The following is an 18,705-nucleotide window of genomic DNA, read 5'->3' on the forward strand; positions in this document are numbered from 1 at the left end:
CTGTATTTAACCCTTGTGTTGCCTTCGGGTCACATGACCCAAAGGTTCATAACGAACCATCGTTGTGTTTACCCAATTTTACCCAATACAAAAACAAATTAAAAAATATATATTTTAACCTTCGCAATGTGGGGGGTCTGAGACAGCCCAACAGTTAAAAGAAAATTCTTCACTTTGTTTTTGTATGCGGTAAAGTTGTCGCAATACGACGGTGGGTCACAATGACTGATGGGTCAGAATGACCCGAAGATAACACAAGGGTTAAGGACATTGAGTCATGAAGTCAGTGTGAACCCTTGGCCTTGTTGAAGAGGCCAACAGTGGAAGGGAAGAAACTGTTTTTGTGGCGTGTGGTATTGGTCCTGATGGACTGCAGCCTTCTGCCGGAGAGGAGTGACTGAAACAGGGAGTGACCAGGGTGGGAGGAGTCGGCCACAATCTTCCTCGCTCGCCTCAGGGTCCTCAAGGTGTGCAGGTCCTCGAGGGCAGGCAGATTGCCTGTTTGCCTGCTTGCCATGGAAACCAAACAGTACATCTTTCCACAACAAGGAAAAATCAAAGACAAGTTTAACATAAATGTATCGAGAGAGATCTTTCCAGAAAGTGGTGGTGTAGGGACACTGCCAGAACAGGTGCACCATTGTTTCTGGACATATTCCACAACAAGAGCAGTTAACACATATGTCAAGCTTAAACCTAAGGAGATAATGCTTAGCAGGATAATTAATACCTATGTATGATTTTAAAAGAGACTTCTCTTACTTTATTCGTAAGGAGGTATTTGTAAGGAAGGCTCCATATATTCCCCCAATTCAGGTTGTCAACAAAGTTAGACAATAGGGAACAACATTAGGGGTGCTGGTGACATCTCTCTGGAACAAAGAGCGAATGTTACGATTATTATTCCCCGTTGTGGTAGCAAAACATATATTAGCAACTGAGGTCAACTTAGGGTCCAAAGCTGGTAGGCAATCTGATTTTCCAGTCCCTTTTAAGAGAGTTAAAATACCAGATGGGATGGCATCCATAACAATTGCAAACTCTCTTGGGGTGATTGGAATGCTAAAAGTGTGAAGGAATTCAGAATAATTCAGCAATGATCCACTATCATTTAGTAGTTGGGATACTAGAGTTATGTTATTATTGAACCAAGTTTTATAAAATAAAGATTTATCTTTGAACCTAATAAGCCGGTTATTCCAGATGAAGCACCTATGTGGGGAGAAATTATGTTTGTAGATTAACGACCATGCTAAGAGCATCTGTTTGTGGAATTTAGATTAGAATTTTTTCTATTTTATAATCAAACAAACGTAAATAGACCACCAACCTTAGAGAAAATATAGTTAGGTATAAAATTCCATGTAGATGTGGGGTTATTTAGAAAATGCTTTATCCAATTTATTTAAAAAGTATATTAAGGGTTGTAAAATCAAGAACATTTAGACCACCACGTTCAAAGGGGTTCATAACAGATTTTTTCACATAATGCGTCTTGTTTTTCCAAATAAAATTGAAAAGTAATTTATCAATGGAATTACAGAGCTTTTTGTTGACAAATAAGGGGATAGCTGCATACGTAAGACGGGATAAACCTTCTGCCTTTGTCAACAATACTCGTCCTTTCAAGGATAAATCTCTCTGCAGCCATTGATTACGTTTTTTCTTTGTCTTTTCACTAATCAAAGTTTACAGAGCATCTCTCCTCCTCATTTTTCATTATAGTAATCTTATCTTTGATTGGTATGTTACAAATCTGGGAGGTGTCGCTTTTCTTTAACCCTTGTGTTATCTTCGGGTCATTCTGACCCATCAGTCATTGTGACCCACCGTCGTATTGCGACAACTTTACCGCATACAAAAACAAAGTGAAGCATTTTCTTTTAACCGTTGGGCTGTCTCAGACCCCCCACATTGCGAAGGTTAAAAGAAAATTATTTTTATTTGTTTTTGTATTGGGTAAAATTGGGTAAACACAACGATGGTTCGTTATGAACCTTTGGGTCATGTGACCCGAAGGCAGCACGAGGGTTAAGGGAAAAAAGTTCACACTTCTTCAGATTTAAGCAGAGTCCAGAAGCTGTGGAAAATAATTCTATTGTTTTGATAGCGATTGGCACTTGGCTGGCATTTTTTTTTTAATAAAGTAGTATCATCTGCTAGTTGGGTGAGGATAACTTCTCTTTCTGCAATTGAAATTACTTTTAAAGCACTATTTTTAATATGGGTGGAAATAAGTTGTGTACATAAAATGAATAGGTAGGTTGAGGCAGGACAGCCCTGCCGGATACCTCTTTGCAGCTCAAATCTTGGCGATGTCCCATTTTTTTATCTGATAGAGCTATTGCCTTTGCAATACATTGTTCTAACAGCTTTACAGAAAAAAATCACAAAAATTTCTCAATAGTTTTAAATATAAAGTTATGTTCTACTGTGTCAAAGGCTTTATAGAAGTCCAAGAAAAAAATAAAACTATCATCAGGACATAAAAATGAATAATCAATTATATCTAAGACAAGCCGAATATTGTTTGAGATATGTCTTTTTCTCATGAATCCTGATTGGACTTCATCAATAACAGGGTCCAGAATTTTTTTTAATCGTTTTGCAATAATTGAGGCAAAAATGTTGTAGTCAGTGTTAAGTAATGAAATAGATCGCCAATAATCAATAAACAGTGGATCCTTTTTGGGTTTGGGGATTAACGTAATTAAACCTTGGGTCAGTGAAGGAGGTAAAGAACCTTTTTCAACACTTTCTAATATTACTTCAAGTAGAAAGGGAGCTAAATCTTGTGTAAAAGCCTGATAAAACTCTACAGAGAGGCCATCAACTCCAGGAAAATTATTAGTTTTACAATGTTCAATTGCAAACGTTTATTTCCTGCAAGGTTATAGGGTCAGGTAGGAGGAAACCTATTGTTATTGGTGGTATTATTAGGGTTCCTCCGGTAGGAGAACCCTATTGTTAGTTGGGTGTGCTTTGCCTTCGGCAAGGGCACAACCTTTGTTCTCTCACATATATATTATTTATGTATTGTTTATTTTCACCCCCTAAGGATCAGTCAATATTTGGACTACATAGACAACCTAGGTGTCAAAAGTTTCGTATTGGTAGCGATTGCGTTGGTTGTATTTTTATTTACGTTCCGTTGCATGGTTTAAGTAGAAATTGCGTTTTTGTGGTGAAAAGTAAAGCTAACGGTGGATAATTTGGTAGCCACAGTCACTGACGTTACTAACGTCACCACGTCACTAACGTCACGAAAACGCGTGACTACCTGTAGCAGAACATTCGTTTCGCATCTGTTAACTTGGGGGATAGCTAGGCTAACTATAGCTTTACTGCAAGGCAGCTGCAGAAACGCCACAAGCAAAGAGGCCAGGGTGATAACTATTTACTCATTTGACTTTGTGATGTGAAACACAATTGTGAAATGTAATGTACAATATTAGCTGATATTATTAAGGAAGTAGGCCCACATCTAGCGTCACTGTGTCCAATCCCGACCGGTTTTTAGCTAACATTCTGATAAAATGCCACTTCAAATATTGATAAAAATAATCGTATCACGTTTTCAGCTGATTTACTGATTTCACGTTAAACTTCTTACCTTTCGAGCTAAATTTAGAGTTAGCTTAGCCTTTACTAGAGCCGGTCAAAAGACGCTGGCGCCGGTAAATTAGCTGTGCGCTACCCTTGTCCAAACCCGACCGCACTTCTAAACACTGGCCGCTGCTGTTTTTCTGGGGATATTAACTTGATCCAGGGTCACCAAACTGACCATCAATGCTGTCAACATATCCGGGGACGTAGTTATGTCCTCCACAATAAGATATCACGCTTCAACATCTCCAAACTATGCGATAAAATCTCAATTTGACTGTATACCACCACCTGCTGGATGTTTTGTTGAACTCTTCTCAAAGTTTGCTAGCCCCCATCCCTTCCTCACCTCGACTACAGATCACGTCACACATGATCGTGTATTTTCATTGGCAAGACAAAGTAGTGTTAAGCTAGCATTGAAATACACTCATATGCTAACCCATAGTAGCAGTACGATGACAACACAGACACACTTGTCAGAGTAAAGATCGTCGCCCAAGCGTCGCCCGAGTGTCACCGAGTGGTCTTTCGGCCAAAGTAACTTTCCTATATTATTTAGACATGTAAACGTCCATATATGTTCATGAAATTCTGTTCGGGTTTGGACAATAGTAGTTTACAGCGGTCAGGATTGGACACAGTGACGTTACTTTCGGAAACGGTAGTCTACTATTTCACTGAAGCATTAGCATCATGACATTAGCCTCTGTTGGCCGGACAACACATACTACAGTGGTCTATGATTTATCTGTTTTCAATCGTTAAAATAAACATTCCTCACAAATACATTTTCGTTGTAGGATTTATTATGACATTACATTACAAGTAAACGATTTGTGGGTGAAATTATCATTACCTGTGGTTTCAAACCAGTGTTGCTCACTGCAACGCTGTAGTCTACGCGAGACACTACAAAAACATCTACACAGCTGTAGGAAGTCAAACGGCGACAGAACATGTTCGGCACTCCCCTTACTTAAATCAAAAGTCTATCTAACTACTTCAGCCTACTTTCAGCTAGAGACACCATTCAACCTTTAAAATGTTCACAAGACATTCAGCTTTTTCAAATATTCAGCCAATTTTGAATTATGACAGTTTGAAATACATTAAAATGTTTGCTCCTTCTTGATTTTTATGAATGAGCAGCAAGCTGAGTGGCACACTGCTGCCTGCTCTTTTTCTGATATTCAACTAAATTGTCAAACAAATTCCTCTAACTTTCATATAGTTTAACTTACAGAAACAAGTTATACCTTAAAATGTAGGACAAAATGTACTCTTTCAGCCAATGTGACTACTAAAGAGCTCACATTTACAGATTTTCAGCTATGAGCCTTGAAGCGAGAGCAGCCTTTCAAATTCTCTCACTAACTTCAATGGAGAGGTGGGTAAAATCCGTCAGAGAAAGCAAGAAGGAAGACGATTTCGAAACTGCCGGTAGAGACATATTTCTGACCGCACAGACATATAAAGGACATCTCTGGTTTCGGCAGAGTCTTGGGTCTCGGAAAATATCCTCATTTTATTGATTGGGCGTGTAGTTTTGCGTCTAGGTCAACTTGTTTGAGGTGTGGATGCTAGGTAAATGTTCGTTTTTCTCTGTGCCTAGCTCGTTAGCTATCACAGCTGCGCCATCACCGGCAACCAAACAGACACGCACCATGAACGTTTTTGAAACTGCCAAAGGAGTTGTATTTCTGACCGCACAGACACATAAAGGATATCTATGGTTTCGGCAGAGTCTTGGAATGAAATATACGTAATTATGTGGGCAATGTAGAACAGCGGACAGATTCGATATTTGATCTTTTGTTAGTTATAGCCATTCTAGTGACGCTACTGTCATCATGGCAGCTAATAGAACGGCGAAACCAGGTCACATACGGTCTAATAACAAATGCTTCGTAACTGAAGAGTATTTACTTTTTATTGGCGATATTGACAACAGAGGTTAAGGAACTTGTCTTTAATCAAAAGATGGTCTCCGTTTTCAATTTGAAGCAGTAGATCTAGCTTATGTAGGACATTTTCCATTGCATCCTCTCTCTAGCTTCACGCCTTCGGTTATTATTCAAGACTACGGTGTTAATACAGTCTGTAAAAATACCACTTTGACACACTTGCAAGAAATGATCCGCTGGTTAGATGTAGCATGATCTTATTATTTAAGTATACAAAACTCACCAGGGACAACGACAACATTGGCAACACTGCACTATGAATTATTATTTTGATGTCATCTTAAATTAAGTGTCTGAACAGGACTGGGTGTGCAGGCACACATGATTAGTTTCTCCTCCGTCTTGAAGGGTTAGGGTTAGGGTCACATTAGCAACGACGCATGGATACAACGTGATAGAGACGTTCTAGCACGCAAATTGGAGGTTGGATTATGAGTGAAAAATGCCAACCCCCAAAATTACCAACCATTGGGTTTTGTTGAGAAAGCAATTTCAAGTGGAACTGCCATCTCTGATTTTTTATTTAGGTCGTGAAAGTCTTTGTAATTTGAGCGAGTGCGGGTCGCCCGTGAGACTGCCTAGGCGGCAGCCATGCAAGCGTCATAGTAGTTTAGTATTTTCGTAATTTTATAGTTCGGTCAATTCTACACCAAAAACAGAAGGAGGGCAATGTTATGACGATATGACTATTGTGAAGACAGCCAGATGGTGAGATTTTAATGTAGGTTGCTGTAAAAACTATACTGCCAGTGACAACGTTGTCACAGTAGCTTGTTTCAAAGGGGGTTTGCAGCTGTTTCAAAGGGTGTTCTTAATGAAATATGCAATATGAGTAGGCTAAATGCTTGAAAATATCACTAGAAGGAAAAAACTTAGAGGACGGACCCACCTGCAACCGACGCAAGCAAGCACACCCTACAATTTCCCCAGAAATTGTACCCTCTCTAGTTATTATTATTATTAATCATCTTCCTCTCCCATTGGAGTCTATGGCAGCCCCTAGAACCGTATGGTCACTTTTTGTGAAATTTGGCACACTCATTAAGGACAGGCCCCTCTTTATTTATTATAAGTTTCATGTCTCCCATTCGAGCACTCTAGCGCCACCAACAGGTCAAATTTGGACTTGTGTTTACACACGTAACTTTTGAACCGTATGACCGATTTTCAAAAATGAGGTACCTTTGGATTCCCTGGATCAAGACGAGTTCAACACACCCTATGACGGTTATACAGATTTTCCGCCATTTTGAATGTTAAGGAAACACGTTTTTTCGCTTCTTCTCCTACAATTTTTTCCAATCTTCCCCAGGATTGGCACACATCATCGTCAGAGCAACCCTCACTCAGGTATTATTTATATATTTGATTTTCATAACCGTTTGTCCGGTACAGCCAATCAACATTGTCAACAAAGCAACCAAACAGGAAGTTGGATCAAATCTCAGCCAATCTCTGAGATATCAACACCAAACTTGGTATGATGACTCGGAACCCTCTTATGAGGATGTCCAAACAATTTGGTGTCATGTGATCACTGGGCGTGGCCACAGGAAGCAAACATGTGTTTTGGCCAATAACTGTTGATTTGTTTGCCTTTATTAATTGATTCCTTTGTCTCATGATATCTTGGGACATCCCGTGTGTAACACATGATAACTTGTGATAACAGCCGAATTAATGCGGCCGCCATTTTGAATTCATGAAAAAACTTTTTTCTCTACTACTCCTACAAAGTGGGTCCAATCTGAACCAAATTTGGCAGAGATTATCTTCAGACCAAGCCTCACAAAGGCCATCACATGGTATTTTGATTTTAGAAACCGTTTGCCCGGTACAGCCAATCAAAATGTGCCGTTAAGCCAGTAAACAGGAAGTTGGGTCGTATCTCAGCAAATCTTTGATGGATTCACACCAAACTTGCTGCATGCACTCGGAACCCTGTTCTAAGGATGTTTAAAATGTTTTCTGGGTCATATGACTGCTTGGCCACCTCATTGCTGCTTGCAGCTATATATTTTTTTTTTTGCTGCAAGCAAAAACACTAAAAAAAATATAGCTACAAAAAAATATTGTTATTCTGCATACTTATTATTTTTTCCCCCACTTTTTTCCGTCGCCTACTCCTTTCACACCGTTTAAGATAGAAACACCGTTCAAACTTTATTTCATAAAGTCTGAACTGCTCTAGTGTGCTATTACTTTTCTCATTGATAACTTTTAAAGTTTTGAAGATATAAAAGTTTAAAGTGCTAAAAAAAAATGAATGGGTTTCAATGGTTCAGAATGTTCAAGTCAAATTCTATTGTGACGTCATGCACTGACAGAACTGTTTCTCACGCATCAATTTTTGACACTGTTTAACACTTTCCTGCCTGAATATGCATAGTTTTTCAAATAATAGACCTGAACTGTTTATACCATTTTGAAGACAAGAAGTAGGGCTTTCTAATGATCTAAATTAGTGCTGTCAGTTTAACGCGTTATTAACAGCGTTAACGCAAACCCATTTTAACAGCGTCAATTCTTTTATTGCGCGATTAACGTTACTTTTGGCCTAGCAAACGTTGTAGTTTTTTCACATGCTGTTGCAACAACTACTGACGTTACAAACTACTAACACCACATCGGATCTAGCTAGACCGGACACAAAACAACAGTCACGCCGCACACACTTGTTTGGGCTTGCGAGCCTGCTAAAGAGTACTAGGCTAACGTTACGTTTTGAGTGGATGGCGAGCGCGAGACGGCGAAATGGATGCCAATAAGATTCTGAATGGAAAGTTTACTTTAAAAACGTTGCCAAATAGTTCCATTGACAAGACCAAAGTGATCTGTGTGTTTTGTCGTTGTGAACTGAGCTATCATCGCAGCACGTCCAGTCTGAAATACCACTTGATGGCCAAGCACACAGCTGATGCGAATTCTCCGCCCCCTCGTCAAAGCCAGGCGATTGCAATGGTGTTTTCAATTAAAAAAAACATTTGCACCAAGCAATCTGATCCACTTTTCGATGTTGAAAAGAGTATTAAAATAAGAAAAAATAATTGGACAAAAATAAATCAAGGGACATTTAGAACAGATAAAAATGTGCGATTAATTGCGATTAATCGCAAGTTAACTATTCCATTAATGCGATTAATCGCGATAAAATATTTTAATCGTTTGACAGCACTAATATAAATATTTGTATGATTATGTTAGGCAAATCATCCTTTATCAAGACGATTTCACAGAGCCATTCTGACAAAAATCTTCTCAGTCGTCAATACTGTGTGTATGAAATGTGCGTAATTTTGTTGTGAATTCAGAACCGCAGACAGATTTAAGATAGACTATTTTGTTTAAAAGTTATGACCACTGAAGTGATGAGTGGGATAACGCAATTCAAAGCTAGCGCGATGGCTCTCCATAACTAAAAACGGTTCTACTTTTTTCCACAATCGACCAAATTAGCAAAACAAAGTATGTACATTGAGCTTAAAGTGTACATAATCTAGCTAGATCGTTTTTCTTTAAGCAAGTTTCACAAAAATCTGCAAAAATCGAGGCTCAAGACTGTCATAGCTGACCGTCACGAACAGCCAAACCGGGGTCACAAAAGGTTTACTGCAGCTGGCGTTACTATGAACAAAGGCTTCGTAACTGAAACGTTTTTACTTTTAGTTGACGATATTGAACACAGATGTTAAGAAACTTGTCTTTACTCTAAATATCTTCTCCATTTTCAATTTGAAGCAGTAAATCTAAAAGTAGGAATTCTCCCACGACATCCGCTCGCTCCGCTTTGACAAATATGGTTTCTCAGTCCACCATACATTAGACAAGCTAATTTTCGAGCACTTTCAAAACAAGATACAGGCCATGTTAGAGTTGATATATATACATAATTGTGTGGGCAATGTAGAACAGCAGACATATTTGAAATATGATCTTTTGTTTTAAAGTTATGGCCATTCTAATGACGAGTGCTTACAACGCTAGCTACGACTGTCATCATACAGTACTTGTAGCTGCCATAGAACGGCGAAACTAGCTACGTCTATCGTTCATTACCTACAAACAAATGCTTCGTAACAGTATTTACTTTTTATCTGCGATATTGACAACAGAGGTTAAGGAACTTGTCTTTAATCAAAAGATCGTCTCCGTTTTGAATTTGAAGCAGTATCTAGCTTACTGTAGGAAATCTCCCATTGCATCCTCTCTCTAGCTTCTTCGGCTAAAGATGGACGACAATGACGATGCATGCATTATTCACACCTACGGTGTTAATACAGTCTGTAAAAATACCACTTTGACACACTTGCAAGAAATGATCCGCTGGTTAGATGTAGCATGATCTTATTTACAACCCACAATAGTTCAGCTTTTTTTGCAGCAGCATTCTGAGTTAGAGTAGCTTTTGCAGTTGCACAGCAAAGTCACGTAATGTGACGAGATTGAATTTAAAAGTATAAAAAACTCACCAGGGACAACGACAACGACAACATCGGCAACCCTGCACTATGGATTATTATTTTGATGTCATCTTTAAATTAAGTGTCTGAACAGGACTGGGTGTGCAGGCACACATGATTAGTTTCTCTTCCAACTTGAACCTGAAACCTAGATTCTAGGTTAGAAATGTTGCCAATGACCAACAGTTGCTACGTTACAAGAAACAAGGAACCAATCCGATTGGCCAACGCTCTTCACTGTTCCACTGTTCAAACTTTTTTCTGTTTCTCTGTTTCTTTCAATTATTAATGGGTTTTATTCGCCAAGAAACATCACACAGACAAGGAATTTACTGTGGCAGGAAGGTGCACACATTAAACATAAGAATCTTAAATAAGAAGTGTACAAGTCTAACTAATATTAAGGGGCTAAAAATGTGAAAGGGTTAGAATGAAATAAAATATAAAATGGCTTTAACATAACGCTTTAACATTTATGAAATTAAATAAGATACCCTTTTCATCACTCTTTTTTCTCCTTTTTCAACTGTGAGAAAATATTGCAATGCATAACAATGACAGATATACTTTTAACACTATCTCACCATTTTGGTTTCAAAGCAACACTTTTTTTCACCTTCATACTGCTGACATACTTTTGTCTGCTATGATATTGATAACTGTTATGCAATATACTCTTCATCACTATATTGGCTCATTTTTCTAACTTCAAACAGTTTTCTGTTTCTCAGTCTTTCATTCTTTAATACTTTTAATGCTTAAAAATGTATGAAAGTCAATAAGATACTCTTTTCATCACTGTTTTTTCTCCATTTTCAACAGTAAGAAAATATCGCAATGCATAACAATGACAGATATACTTTTAACACTTTTTCTCACCATTTTGTTTTTAAAGCACATACCTCTTTTAAAATGTTTGTAAAACCTTCACTATTCAAGCGATCAAAACAATCTTTTCAACTGCTTTCAGCAAACACACACATTTTCTTCAGGAAATGTACCTTTCTAGTTATTATTAGTTTTGTAGTTGGGTGTGCTTTGCCTTCGGCAAGGGCACAACCTTTGTTCTCTCACATATATATTTATTGTGAGAATGCTGTGAAGCATTCTCACTATTGTTTTCCTGTTTCTCTTTATTATTATTATATCAACTTCTTAGTTCTTCCGCCGTTTTTTGGCCTTTAACTAGTTCTGCATACTTTCACCGATTCCTACAATTTTTTGTATCAAAACGTTCAGCTCCTTCAGGAGATGTTGGCTATGACTTTTGGTATTTCTCACTTTTATACTTTTTAAGACATTAAGGTTTTTGTGCAAATTATTCTCCCATTAAAAGTAATGGTAAATCCTTTCAAATCATTAAAAAGCTTCCTCCTCTTTCAAACGTAACTACTTCAGCATACTTTCCGCTAGAGACACCATTCAACCTTTAAAATGTTCACAAGACATTCAGCTATTCCCAAATGATTCAGCTTTTTCAAATATTCAGCCAATTTTGAATTATGACCGTTTGAAATCAACCCAGTCTCATCCCAACTCGTCAAATATTGACGCTTGGGCAGAGCCCTTTGGCGTCGAGCCCCACCGACGCCGGGGGACGCCTTTTTCGTCGTTTTTTGACGCCTAGGGACGCACATTGACTTCCACGTTAATATGTTCGGCTTTTCCCGTAGAAAATTGTGAAATATGGCGTTGTATTTTGACGCATTAGGTCTCCCATAGATTTTGATGAGTGGCTTTCGGATTTTTACGAAACGTCACCAAAATAAGTCGGGTGATTTCGTAAAAATCCGGCCGATGTGCTTTCAACGTGATTTTTTTTGTTATATCCAAGACATAAACGTTATAAATGACATAAACCTTATTTAAGGACATAAAAGTTATTTATAAAATGTACTGATACAAAATAAAACAATCTAAAAACGTAGTCTATATGCATAAAAAAAATTTTTAAATACAAATCCGGCGGGGGAGGAATATCATTTTATTTTAATCATAATTTTAATCATAATTTTAAGCGCATGGAAGCAAGCATGTCAAATGCACTGACAGCAAAACCTATAAATTATCCAACATTATTGTAATTTTATTATTACACACAAGTCGCTGAAAAGTTTGACACTCAAGATCTGGCTGGAACTACTTCTTGTCAACCAAACCTCCGCTCTCTCGTTCTGAAAAGGTAAGCTATTATCGATGAGGTAAACGTATATTTAAGATACTATCCTATACAGTTTTGTAAAATTGTTTTTTAGGTTGGTTTAATGTTATTATGTTTGACGTCCATTGCCCGGTGCTTTGCATCACCAATATAAATTAATTGACTTTGTAAACTGCAAAAATAGGCTAATACACTGTGCTAGCTAGCTAGCTAGTCTAACGTTATGTCATGCAAGGTCATGAACCGGTGCACATTCATTGGACTCAGACCAATGTTTATCTTTGCTGGCGTGGTCCTTTTTACATCTCATAGCTTGCTAGGTATGACATTTATTGTATTGTATTTTTTATCTTTTCTTACTTGCAGCTCAAGTCACGCATTTTCTGGAATATCCTTATTACCTCACCATATCCTTGCCTTACAGTAGCCTATTTCATAATTTATCAGGACGTACCTGTGTATACCTGTGTCCACCTATCTCTGTCACCTGTATTACGCCCTCCACAGGCTCTGCCTGTCTTTCTGTTTCTGTCTTTCTGTTTGTCTGTGTTTGTGTGCATCTCCAGGCTCCAGTGATCCAGTCCATCCTACCTGCAGAAGATCCACACCAGCGGTCCAGTTTCCCAATAACTTGCGGTGACATACCCTGGTTTGCCCTCCACTCACCGCCAGATCGTTGTTTTTACAACCTGGTAGCTACGTTCCCGGCCTCCTTGTACTTCTGAGTCTATTATCTACTATTTGTATTCAAAGTGTTCTAATATTGCACTTTCTTGTGTCCCAAAGAAACATCCCACTCGCCATCTGCCCATTTGTCTGTCTGCTCTTTCAACTCAATGATGAGTGATTTGCAGTTGATGGAATTGGAGGATGAGCTCAGGAGTGCAGATACATTTATTGAACATCTCAAGACAGAAGAGGTAAAGTAGCTTCTGTTTTGTCTATAGTTAACAGTATTCCTTCTTACCAGTCCATATAAGATACATGGAGGCGTATTTAAAAGACATGAATCAGAAGGGTTACACTACTTTAACTGCTTTTCTGTCAGTAGTCCGAAGGCATTTCCCATATTGGTAAACCTTTCATAAACCATGTTGTAATTCTAGACAGAGAAGAACAGACAGAAAACTAGGACTGCATCACCAAAACCTGTTCATTGGAAGAAGAGGGACCACAATGGGGACATTGTTCACCAGCGCCCACGAGCCCTTAGAAAGCAGTCAACATCAAGGCCAGACAAAGGAGGACATGTTTCTTCTTCACAGCCATTAGACCATGGCCAACACCTAGACCATGGTGATTAATCTTTTGTTCCAAATGCTGTATTTCAACAGTGTGTTGTGGCAATGTTGAAGTTATGATATTATTCTTTTTTCTCCTCCCTTTTGAAGCTTTTAATATGCAGCAGCTTGAGGACCTTCTACAGGACTCAGAGAACATTGAATCGCAAGATTTTGTTCAGCAGCCACCATTGTCCAGTTGGAGTCAAAGGCAGAAAGAGGTCCAACAATGTTGGCAACAGGCGAGGCCACAGAACCTTGACAATTTACTTTCTGCTGAGAACATCGTCCAGATGACATGCAATCACTGTCACGTGAAAGAAGCTGTCATCCGTTGTGCGGAATGTATGCCCTCAGAGTGGTTTTGTGCTGAGTGTGATGGCTTGGTACATAAACACCACACTCTACACAACAGGCAAATCATCATGGATGGATTTTTCAAATACATCTCGCCAACAGAGTCTGTGAAACACTCCATGATGGAAAATACATCATTTGTGAACAAGATTGGCGTTTCTTTTTCAATTGATTGACAATTTTCTTAACAGATCATTCTTATCTGAAATTGAAATGTGTTATTCAAGTCATTACTCATAACCCAAACATTCTTAATTGTATACCTTATGGTTCTTTGCCTTGCAGATTGTGTTCTTCCAACAGCTCTACCTCAAAGGATATGCTCCTGTGACACCGCTGATGCAGCAGTCTCTGTTGGTAGATCCATCATACTAGTTTGCATAAATGGTAGGATCTTGTTAAACTGTTGAATTTTTTTATATAACACATTACTTTGGTTTCATGTTATTGATTTGCCTTTCATGTGCTCTCAGGCCGTTATGATCTTCACGTTCCGGTGCTAACATGCAAACATTGCAACCAGAAATGGGCTCCAGAAGTCAGTGACTTTGTAAAGAGTGGTTACTGGCCCGCTACCATGCAGGCACAGACACTGTTCCACCAAGATCTCTTCCATTCCTTTGAGGCTATGAAGACAGCAGCTCCAGGAATGTCCAGACAAGCCTTTACAGCAATGTTGGACCAGAGAACAAAGCAATATGGAAGAGTAAGTAAAAAGCAGTTCAGGGTCCACAAGTGGCTGTAGTAGGTAGAACATATTTCAGATAATAGACTGAAGACCTTACCACACAAAAGTCATTTGCATCCTTATGGATTTGAAAAGTTGCATACAAAACATACAAAGGCAAATATGTAGTTTATTGTTCTTGAAAGCTGTATTATATTCTTTCCTTTAGACTGGCAAAGTGAATGCAGATGCATTTCAGAGAAGTTTTCTGCAATTTGTGTACTGCAACTATGAAGAGAACCAACTTCTTGGAAAAGAGCCATTGGTCTGTCCAGCCTGTAGCCCTGAAATGGTGGCTGTTTCTGTGGATGGCAACAGAAAGTTGTACAGGTTCCAGAAAACAAACCAGTGAGTTCTGTGCACACATTATAAACAGCCAATGTAGTTAATATACAGTATGTCCAGCTGTTAATGTCACTGTTAATGTCAATGTTTTTCCATAATACATTGTTTTAAAGGAGTGAAGAGCCAGGGTTCTTCGATGGAGTGTTTTTAGCCCAAGACTCTGAGGTGTCCAGCACTAGATTCTTATCCAGGGGGCACAGTACATTCATACTGCATATTGCTTTATCCTTCAAATGTAAGATAGGTCAGGCCAAGTGTGGAAGAAATTGCGATTTCCTGTGTGCTTACATTATTCACTAATCAATAGAACTAGTCATTGGATACTAGTTAGTATGTTCTCATGTAAGCTTGCTATTAATAAGAGTAGATTGTGTCTGTGTCAGGGTTAATAGATGTTCGGGATCAGGAGAAAGTACTGGGTAAACGTCCTTTGTCATGACTACAAGGAGAGCGCCAACTATGATCTCTCTAGTCTGAGTGGTCATGTGTTGGGAGCTGTGAATCTCTTTCTCTGAGACTGTTGTAACGTCATTACTGCCTGACTGTCACTATCTATGTTTACATTCCTGTGCCCTATAAAAGATGGTCCTCCGGCCTTCAGAGCCGGGAGAGACATGATTGAGACCTAAGCCTGGTGTTGTGTTGTCATTTAGTGTCAAAACACTTTCTTCATCAAAAGACAGAATCTTGACAGTTAAAGTTTGCGTGAACAGTCCTGCAATCTAGTGTACTTGAATTAACTATTGTCATGTTCAAATGATTTACTTTGGTAGACTGCAGGAAAAGCGATGTGTGGTGACTCCCAATGGAATGCAGCAAGAGAGACTTCAAAGCGGGCCAACAAGTTGGATGAAGAAGGTGTGGAAATTGCTGTGTGTAGACATGGATTTCTTCTCAAAGGTTGGTATGGGTCTGATTAAGTAGTAGTAAAAATATAAATAATATATATTTATATTATGATCTAATGCCTCTTTCATGTGCATTGTGCTTTTTTGTAAAGGTCTGAATATGTATAGAGGAGAAATCTTTGCATATCCAATTTTTCTCCAAAAAGAGTTCCAGAGTGCTACATTTTTGGCCATGGATGTGACCTGCCGATATGTGCCATACTTGACAAAAGTGTCAGAGGCCCTGCCTCATCTTCAACCCCTTCAGGAAATGAGGCATTGCTTGTCTGTGATGCATGCCAAAGCCCACAATACAAAATGCGAGGTGATGCTTTTAGCTACTTGACCTTTACATTTTAGAGTATGATGTGGCAAACTGAGTGTAAAATGCCATAATAAATGACAATAGCCATACCACAGTGGTCTGGACTGACCCATACAATAACCTAGGAGTGCGTTTAAAGTTTTTCTGTAGCCCCTAAGTGCTGCCCTCTAAAGTTGGTAATCTCAGGATATGCTTTAATATCGTGTGTCCACACCGCTTTACACATTATCTTCTTCCTGTAGATTCTGTGGACTGCAAGGAACCAGGAGGGTGCCGGCACCACTCTTGGTGAAGAAGTTGAGAAAGTGAATAGTTTTCTCTCCAGATGTGCCCTTACCACCAAGTATATGGCCAAGTCAGGTTTGTAAGCTTATTTCCCCCTGCCAGCCTGCAAATGTACATGTTTTACAAAATTGTATTTTTATTTTGTTTTTCACAGTAAGAACTGACATGCTGACTGTCCATGCTATGGGGTGGAATGAACGGAAAGAGAATGGCCTCCATATAGCCTTGTCTTCCAGATTCAAGAAGGTATGTTCACGTACTGAAGATGATTAACTATTTAAAGCAGTTACATTTAAACGTAACTTTTACTTATTATACCCAAAATTCATCACGTTGTTATAGTACCCCCTAGTAGACATTGCAGTGGTACAGGACCTCTGGTAGTTTAAAAGACTGCCTTCTGTATTGCTGTTTTCAGACAGTAGAGAAGACTGTGGATGTAGCTGAGAGCCTGAAGACAATGCAGGAGCAGTTGCATTGCTGTGATGACATGCTGAAACAATGGGTTGTTGATGTCAAGCAGTGGGCCAGTAGCAGTAAGAAAAATACTTAATATATAAACACTCTCAGTCACTTGGTTGTAATGCATATCTGTAGCTTAAATGTTAAAAGTTTATTTATTTTATCTTTAATCAAGGAAGTGCAGCACCTGGTCCTGTTGATGCTCAAAGTTTGCAGATCACAATCGAAGCACTCTTTGTGAGCATTTGTCAGAAAAAGCACTACCTTTACAGACAGAATGGTATGTATAGTGTAAACATAACTAATGCAGATAAATCTTAGGCTATACTGATATCTTCATTACCATGGCAGCTCTTTTTACGTACTATTGTTTTTACTGTATTTGCAGATCGCAACAAAAGGAGACAGAAAATAACTCAAAAGATAGCCCAGGAAAAGAAACGGTTGCTGGAAGACATCCAGAGATACAACCAACAGCCTGATGGTGACCTTGTGGACACAGACTTAGTTGTGCAGAAACTCTCTAACAAAGCTGCAGAGAGCATGATCTGGCCTTGGCAGGAACAGAACACAGGTGTTGCATCAAGATTTAACTTTAAGTATGCATATAAAATGTCAATTAATAGTAATGTGTTTATTAATGTCAAATGTTTTTATTCCTTTACAGACGGTGTGGACATCCTCACAAAGAAGAAGCTCTTTGACCACGTAATGCTTGCCTCACGACTGAAAGAGGAAAAGCAGATCCTTGTGAAGGAGATGCTGCAGCACTGCCAGTACCTCAAGGACTCAGTGGCAAAGGTCCAGACACTTATGGGCACTGTTTTAGTGAGCACACAGACAGGAAGTAAGTGTAAATCAAATTATCTGGCTACATGCACTTTCAAATTTATAGGTCAAACTATTTAAGTGGAAACCAATCCTGCTAGTATAGTCTTCGGTAAATTAATTTCAACATCAATTAACAACATTTCCAGGCTTGCCAAATGGATTAACCGAGGAGGGGTCCAAGGGCCTCATCAGTGCACTAAAGAGAAGACTGCAAGACCTGAGACTCCAACAGCAGACCATAGCAGGCACCTACAGATGCACTCTCAAACCAAGTAACAGACTGGTGGAAGAGGAGGACAGGGAAATGGAGGAAGACATGGACTGGCAACGTGGCAACAGCTCGGATGATGATGATAGTGATGAGGAGGAGGATGCAGAGAATTGAACTCAAGTCACTTGGATTTGAATCACTCAGTCACAGCTGTAATCGCCTGAGACCTAACTTGATATACTGTGATGTATACTATGTGTTCTCTCCCTTTGATCTCTACCTGTAATGGCCCAGGCGAGTCAATTGCAACAGAGGCTGCCTCCAGAGCATGACTGCAGCAGAGCACAGAGCATTATTTGTAAATGAGTGGTAGAACATAACACTTAACTTATAACATGGGTGAGTTGGTGACCTAGCTAACGTTTTCGGGTTTTTGTTTTACTAGAGGTAGTCACGCGAGTTTTCGTGACGTTAGTAGCGTCAGTGACTGTGGGTAGCAAGTTAGCCACCGTTAGCTTCACTTTTCGCCACAAAAACTTAATTTCAACTTAAACCGTGCAACGGAACATAAAAAAAAAAAAAAGAAGCAACTCAATCGCTACCAAGACGAAACCTTTGACACCTACGTTGTCTATGTAGTCCAAATATTGACGGATGCTTAGGGGGGCAAAAATAAACTAGAAAGGTACATTTCCTGAAGAAAATGTGTGTGTTTGCTGAATGCAGTTGAAACGATTTTGTTTTGATGGCTTGAATAATGAAGAAGGTTTTACAAAGATTTACACAAAGAGGTATGTGCTT

The 18,705-nt window shown here is 39.0% G+C and overlaps 1 protein-coding gene and 1 long non-coding RNA gene across 3 annotated transcripts; both read left to right on the top strand.

Annotated features, from left to right (window-relative positions):
* Positions 1-12,191: 12,191 nt before the first annotated feature.
* LOC134016898 (uncharacterized) lies at positions 12,192-13,810 on the top strand. Of its 2 annotated transcripts, XR_009929702.1 has the most exons (5): positions 12,192-12,215; positions 12,561-12,886; positions 12,981-13,114; positions 13,301-13,490; positions 13,586-13,810. It is a non-coding gene; the product is annotated as an uncharacterized LOC134016898 (long non-coding RNA). The 2 variants fall into 2 exon arrangements; XR_009929701.1 differs by lacking the exon at positions 12,192-12,215 and having other exon boundaries at positions 12,337-12,886.
* Positions 13,811-14,130: 320 nt separating this feature from the next.
* LOC134016901 (uncharacterized) lies at positions 14,131-18,337 on the top strand. Its single transcript, XM_062456146.1, has 12 exons — positions 14,131-14,184; positions 14,305-14,537; positions 14,728-14,906; positions 15,677-15,803; positions 15,904-16,115; positions 16,358-16,475; positions 16,555-16,646; positions 16,819-16,936; positions 17,038-17,142; positions 17,251-17,436; positions 17,530-17,709; positions 17,840-18,337. The coding sequence occupies exons 4-12, from the start codon at positions 15,692-15,694 to the stop codon at positions 18,076-18,078; spliced, it is 1,362 nt and encodes a 453-aa protein (XP_062312130.1). The 5' UTR covers positions 14,131-14,184; positions 14,305-14,537; positions 14,728-14,906; positions 15,677-15,691; the 3' UTR covers positions 18,079-18,337.
* Positions 18,338-18,705: the final 368 nt, after the last annotated feature.

The sequence above is a fragment of the Osmerus eperlanus genome, chromosome 3, assembly GCF_963692335.1.
Source record: "Osmerus eperlanus chromosome 3, fOsmEpe2.1, whole genome shotgun sequence".
Classification (NCBI taxonomy): Eukaryota; Metazoa; Chordata; class Actinopteri; order Osmeriformes; family Osmeridae; genus Osmerus; species Osmerus eperlanus.

Excerpts from the sequence above, each read along its gene's own strand:
- LOC134016901 (XM_062456146.1), top strand. The coding sequence starts at position 15,692 with ATGTGTGGTGACTCCCAATGGAATGCAGCAAGAGAGACTTCAAAGCGG. Across the intron at positions 15,804-15,903 it reads ACATGGATTTCTTCTCAAAG|GTCTGAATATGTATAGAGGA; the intron begins GTTGGTATGGGT and ends TTTTTTGTAAAG. Across the intron at positions 17,710-17,839 it reads AGTGAGCACACAGACAGGAA|GCTTGCCAAATGGATTAACC; the intron begins GTAAGTGTAAAT and ends CAACATTTCCAG.